The sequence below is a fragment of the Dioscorea cayenensis genome, chromosome 6, assembly GCF_009730915.1.
Source record: "Dioscorea cayenensis subsp. rotundata cultivar TDr96_F1 chromosome 6, TDr96_F1_v2_PseudoChromosome.rev07_lg8_w22 25.fasta, whole genome shotgun sequence".
Lineage (NCBI taxonomy): Eukaryota > Viridiplantae > Streptophyta > Magnoliopsida > Dioscoreales > Dioscoreaceae > Dioscorea > Dioscorea cayenensis.
In genome coordinates, this window is record NC_052476.1 from 10,738,994 (window position 1) to 10,745,916 (window position 6,923).

The 6,923-nt window shown below is 34.4% G+C and overlaps 1 protein-coding gene across 1 annotated transcript; it reads left to right on the top strand.

Moving 5' to 3' along the window:
• The first annotated feature begins 5,064 nt into the window (after positions 1–5,064).
• Positions 5,065–5,728, top strand: LOC120262793. The gene is made up of 2 exons (XM_039270680.1): positions 5,065–5,411; positions 5,511–5,728. Exons 1-2 carry the CDS (start codon positions 5,075–5,077, stop codon positions 5,534–5,536), a joined length of 363 nt encoding a protein of 120 aa, XP_039126614.1. The 5' UTR covers positions 5,065–5,074; the 3' UTR covers positions 5,537–5,728.
• Positions 5,729–6,923: the final 1,195 nt, after the last annotated feature.

A 6,923-nucleotide genomic window follows, 5' to 3' on the forward strand; every position in this document is an offset into this window, starting at 1 on the left:
AAGGTATGGCAGGGTATCATCATCTTCAATCTCTAATAATTATAATGGAGGTGATGAAAAATTATAATCAATTGTGGGATGAGATCAGAGTACTCAGATTAGAAGTTGTTATGCTTCAGGGGAGGATAGACGCACTCGAGGAGAAGGAAACGCAATTTCATGCAACAAATAGAGACATATTGTGACCTATCTAAATATGAAACGCATTTGATGATGTCAACTATGCAATCAACTCTCTCACATCGATGAAGGCTGGAGACCTTCCTACCAACATGAATGTCAATGAGTGCACAAAGCCTATATTACTAGCTAATGTTGTTGTTGTCCAGGACACATCAAACAAAGCATTCGATGGTCGTCAGCCTCAAACAAACTTTATCCCAAAAAAAATGACCACTTGGGTTTGGGCAGCTTGACAACATGTAGTAATCAACACTCTCGGTGTTTCTCAACTTTTGTATAAGTTGGAATTAAGAATATAGGATCTACATAAGTCGCTTGGTAGAAATCGACAGTGTGGTAACTATCCGTGTACCGATGAACATTGCCATCATTTTGCATGATTGTTGCACAAGCATGTTTGCATGGGAGGCCATATACCTTCCAGAGCCGACAAGAACAGTTTCTCCCATGTAGGTTGAGAAAATAACTCTGATGGTTAAGCACTTCAAACCATTCCCCATCAGAGTGGCCAATAACTAAAGATCTACTTTCCTTTACTGTTTCCTTGAGGTCTTTGTGGATCTAGAGACAAAGATGTGTTTCCCATTGTTTACAACGTTTACGTCAATCATACATCATGTTCATTAATTTCAACCTGACAAAAAAGAGAGTGTTGAAACATAAGTAGATACTATACGGTAATGTAAAGTATTAAACCTAAATGATTAATGGCAAACACATGTACGACAAAGTACATGATGACTATAAAAATAGACCACTAAATTGTAATCCTAAATGTTAGACACTGGTTTTAATCAGTAAATTGCAATTGTAAACATTAAACAAAGAACCTAAATTGGTACACCATATCAAGACCACTTATAGTGCTAATAGAATAGGTGGACGGAACACTAAAAGAATAAATTATCAAATGGAAGAAATGCTTCATCTGCAATGTCATACATAATGGAGTCTACCATGTTCGACACAAGAAGATGGCATGTATCCTTCATCCAAGCATTGAATGACTCGGCAACATTTGAGTACATCTCACCCCATCTTGGTCCTTTAAACAAATAATTACACTAGTGGGCAATGTTTGATTTATGGAATAACCAATTGTGCACCTGAACTGATACAAGTGAAAGTTCTTGCACAACATCTTTATACTCTGCTGATGTGCAAGTGTATGCAACATAATCAAAGCCCAGCACTCACTTTCAATGCTTTTCCTAGATGAATACCGGCCTTAGAGAAGTTTGTCTGCAAGTGTCGTAAGCAATAAGCATGTGGTGACCAGGAAAAACCTTCATGATAGCGTTTACAAGTCCCTTGGATCTATCTGAGATGAACGTTATAACCTTGTCATTTGAATAACAATGACAACTAGCGTCATTGTGAAAGTGCTTGCACAACATCTTCATACCGCTAGTTTGTGCTCCTTTCATAGTTTTGACATGCCACTGACAACTAGTGTCAAAGCATCAAACAGTAACCCTTTGTGTATCATTTTTAATAAAATGAACATTGAAGTTGCGTTTGGTAGCTAAATCATGAAATGCTTCTTTAAAGTGTCATGCACTATCATAACTTTGACCAATTGCAGTGATTTCTGCATCAGCATTCCTTGATGAACTTGATATTGCTAAGCCCCTCCCCCACCCCCACACAGATAAACCTGAAGGTAGCATCCGGTATAGGTTAAAGGAAACTGTTTGCGATAACATATTCCTGCATATAGGGAAAGAAAAAAAGAAGCATTCCGAAATTTGAATGAAAACAAGCAATAATAAACAGAAATAATGTTCATTAATTATAAACTATGTATAATAATGAGAAACACTTGGAATTAAACATGAAACTGGAATACACATCACAACTAACAATAAATGAAAAATAAGCACATAAGCTATTTGCGAGGTAATCGAAGAATCGGATGGACCCTCTGCCTCTGCCATTTCAATAGCCACCTCCACTATCATCGTGACAACATTTTTTTTGAACATCTGGTGTATATTATACATCCCTTGGAAATTATTTTGTGAGCCAATACAAGAAATCATCTTATGCCCATCTGGAATCAAATATTTCAAGATCACATGATTGGCTTTCAAGAACCCAATGATTGCATAACTCAAATATAACTACCTCCCACCCCTTCAAAACAGAAAACTCTAAGGCACAACCCTCTCCCTTATGCCTCATAATGCAGTGGAAAATATCCATCCACAGCCTACAAAATGAGTCATTCATTTCGACCCATGTGACACTCATTTAGACAACTACCTTGTTTACATGCATAAGTCACTCATGCATACAAACGCCATGAAACCTAAATAAGCCAAACAAATTGCAAAGCTGAGAGTTTTCCTCAGTCAACTTCTAATAGAGCTTCTCATTCGCCTTCAAACGAATTCCTCAACAGAAATCTCCTTCAAGCTAGATGAATAAGTTGAAGAGTATCAAGGAGAAAAGCATAAGAAGAGAAAATAAGAAGTGGTGCTTACTTCTCTTACACGCCCCCATACATCTAAACCTCCCTATCAAAATGGTGATGTGATATGGCGAGCAATTTTTCCTACCCATCAAGGGTAGTTATCTTATTTCTTAAAAATCTGACATGATCTCTTAACATCATGGATGAAGAAGTCAATGTTTCAAAATAGAGGGACTGCTTTGAGATTAAAATTGTCAGAGGGACTATGTGGTAAAATGTAAAAGTGTAGGGACTAAAAAATAATTTTTCCTAAATGCGGCCCTCCCAAAATTAAAATTGCTTGATTTCAACGGTCATGTCTTTGTTTTTTTTCCCAAAAATATTAATCACCTATTTCAAGCTATTAACAAACTTTTTCAAGGGACATAACTATAAATAACCCAAAATTATATAAAATTTTTTTAACACTTATATCATATAATTAAATAGAAAAAAAAGAACATGCATAAAAAAATCATTTCATTGAGTCAAGATAGAAATGGGGAAAAAAAATGCATTTTTAGATATATATATATATATATATATTGACAAGATAAGCAACCATTGCCATGGTCATGCTCACGGAGAAAGCCTATGGCTCTGTCACAAGGATCTATACTCAACTGCTAGGAGTATTGTAATTCTATCACGAATAGCATTCTCAATCGCTAGGAATACCGCTATGCCAAAAGTCTTTTGGTACAAAAGATTTTATTTAAAAAATATTACAAAATTAACCAATTTTTTAGGGTAATAATATATATAAATAACCAAAATTATATGAAGTTTTAAATAGTTATATGATAAAAGATGAAAAATATAAATACCACATTTCCCAAAATTAAAATCACTTGCTGCCAAAGACCATTTCTTGTCTTTTTTTTCAAATGGATTAATCATCTATTTCAACCTATGACAAACTCTTTCAAGGGACAAAGCGAAGGACAAATAGGGTACGAAAGTGCACCAATTACGGTGGCTTGGCTGGCCTCCTAGGGATAACCCACCCCCCATCCACCATGCAACTTTAGAGGGTAGAGTGAAAGGTATTCCTCACACAAAACTCCCACAGGAGATCCATAATGTGAATTCTAATCTAAGAGGCTCGAACACGAGACCTCTCAATCACAACCACAACTAGGGGTAAGCAAAATCAAATACCCAATCCGATTTCCAAAATCGGATCAAGTACTCGGTTATTCAGATTGGCAAAAACTCGACCTGTATCTGACCCAGTTTCAACAGGATATCAAAAACTAGGTACCTAGTTTAAACCAGATCAGATATCAGATATCCGAATCCAAATTTAAGTTTTATCAGTTTTATGAATTTTTTTATATAATAACATTACATAAAAAATAAATATAACAAATTTATAATTCACAGAGAAGATTAAAATTTTATATTATTCTTTACAGAAATAATAAATAGTTTTATCAATCCTAAGCAATATAAGAAAATATTTGATATTTTCAGAAAAGCACCAAACGTTCTCGAAACTAGAGAGAAGACAACTATTGATGAGTACCAGAGGAAAGAAATTCAAATAAATAAATAAATATATTTTAAAGGGATTGCATTAGTGAATTTGATGTTTTTTTTTAGTTTAAACCCTTATTAAATTTAAATTTAAATTTTAAATATAGGTATAATCACCAAAATAGTCCCCTTACTTTTCTCTCTTTTCCCTTTTGGTCCCTCTACTCAAAAATGCTCCCGACTAGTCCCTCTACTTTTAAAGATGTGCCCACTTAGTTAAAAATGCTCCCAACCAGTCCCTCTACTTTTAAAAATGTGCCCACTTTGGGGGACTAAGTGAGCACATTTCTAAAAATAGAGGGACTGGTTGGGAGCATTTTTAACTAAGTGGGCACATTTTCAAAAGTAGAGGGACTAGTCGGGAGCATTTCTGAGTAGAGGGACCAAAAGGGAAGAGAGAGAAAAGTAGAGGGACCAACTAGGGTATTATAACAAAATATATATATATATATATAAGAATATATATTACTGATAATCATATAAGATTCCGATACCCAGTTTTTATTTTCTCCGGACTAGGATCCGATCCATCTTTTCTGATCGGGTACTCTCAAAATTCAGATAAAAAATCAGATACCATATCAGATCATCAGATCATCGGATCAAGATTTTTTTGCTAACCACTAAACACGATAGTTATTACTGGGCTAGCCCTTTACACCTAAATAAAAAAAAAAAAAAACAATTAAAAAATAAAAAGCAAAAATGGAACAGGCATATCCTCAAAATAAAACTCCCTTCTATATCTGAAGAGAAAGAATCATAATCATTAACTCCATTTGTTTTTATCCATGCGAAACATGCGTTACTTTGACCATATCCACATCACCATCTTTCCTATATAAGCTCTTCATCACTTGCAAAAAGATAAAAGAAGAAGAAAGAAGAGTAAAAGAGATGGCAAGAGTGCTGCAAGGTCTTGGCTATGTTGTCTTCATGATCATGGTGGTGGTGATGGCCGGAGAGGTCTCCGGCAATTGGCGGATGATGGGAGATAATGATGACTGTGGAGGGACCTTCGGTATTCTGATAACCGAGTGTCAGAAGTATGTGGGGATTCCAGGCCCAAAAACAGATCCATCAAGTGGGTGTTGTGATGCAATTCAGAAAGCAGATGTGCCATGTGTTTGTGCTCACATCACTCCAGAAGTTGAAAAGATCATCAGCATGGAGAAGGTCACATATGTTGCTGAGAAGTGTGGCAGAGCTCTCCCTCCTGGCACCAAGTGTGGAAGTAAGTATATATGTGTATAATAAAATATTATAAGCATAATATAGTTTTTGGTATAAGTTTTTATTGTTTTGTTTTCTTAAGGAATTGATTTGGATGTAGGTTATACTGTTCCTCCAAACATATGATTATGGATGGAGATAAAGGAGGCGCTGGGTATCAGATAATTAGAGAGTTTCCTGAATAAAATGCTGCATGTGAACGTATGGATGGATGGTGACTATGAAATGCTTGTTTAATGGTCCACCTAATATCTGTGTTCTTTGTTTTTGTGTATCTGTTATCCAGTTGCATTTTAAATAAAGTAGGGGCATAAGAATTGAGAGACTTGTATGCTTTCTTTTCTTTTCTTTTTTTTTATTTTGGAAATTCAGCAATAATTTTTTTATATTTAAAATAATGGCCTAGGGTTAATGTATTCCTAAAAATGAGTTTGAAGCTATTTTGTCAAATATTTCAATCATGGGTACCAAAAGAACATTAAAACATCTAATTTTTAAAGTCCATTTAAAAAAATTTATTTATAAAAAAGATTAAGCAGTCTATAATTTTTTTCTAAAAAAAATCAATTTGTTTTTAAAAATTATTATTATGATGATGTAGTCATTTTATCAAATATACTGTGTACGTGGGCACCCAAAAAACAATAAACAAAATTGTTTAGAAGATTTTAGGATTTTTTAATCTATTTTTAAAAAAACTTTTGTTTTATAAACTTGTTAGATTTTAATTTTATTTAAAAGACCCATTTATTTTCAATAAATTGGCAAGATTCTTGCACTTTTTCTTTAAACAATTTGTTTATGCTTTTATTTGTTTAAAAAATAAAAACATTTTTACTTATTCAGACATAACAGTTTTAAAATTTATTCGTTTAAAAGGTTATTATAAAAATACCATTTTATTGATGAGTCAATAAAATAGATAGAAATAGAAAGAAAAAAAAAAATGCTAGAGTTCTACTTTTTGGCAAGGTGGACAACCCGCTATCACGGCCAACCACCACGTGCTCATTAGTGTGCTTGTCCTGCAAATATAAAGGGATCGCCAAGTAATACCTTGTGTAAAACTCACAATGATCGTATTCCTTGAGAGTTAAGAATTTATTATTACTCCTTCGCCACCTACTTTCTAACCTAATTCTTAATTGATGGGTTTCTATTGAACTAACTATGGGAAATCAAATAAAAGGCCGCTACAAAATGAAGGATCAAGCAAGAGGCTACAAACACAATAATGATATGCAAAGGGCCGTGGATGTAGATCCCCTTAGGGGGCCATCTTGATGCAAGGATGAATAACAAAAGATACAAAGGTAGTTTGGACAGAGGGATTTTTAAATTAGATCTACCCCAATATCTTAGTGGTTGAACCCTACCCATACGAGTGTTGATCGGAATCTCTTTTGGATCAACTCTCCTACGATTGCAATAAGAACAAGGAAATCCCAAATAAAAGTAAACACCTTCTAGGTCTGTCTTAAGAATCAGAGGGCTACCAACACCCAATCTCTCG

Excerpts from the sequence above, each read along its gene's own strand:
- LOC120262793 (XM_039270680.1), top strand. The coding sequence starts at position 5,075 with ATGGCAAGAGTGCTGCAAGGTCTTGGCTATGTTGTCTTCATGATCATG. Across the intron at positions 5,412-5,510 it reads TCCTGGCACCAAGTGTGGAA|GTTATACTGTTCCTCCAAAC; the intron begins GTAAGTATATAT and ends ATTTGGATGTAG.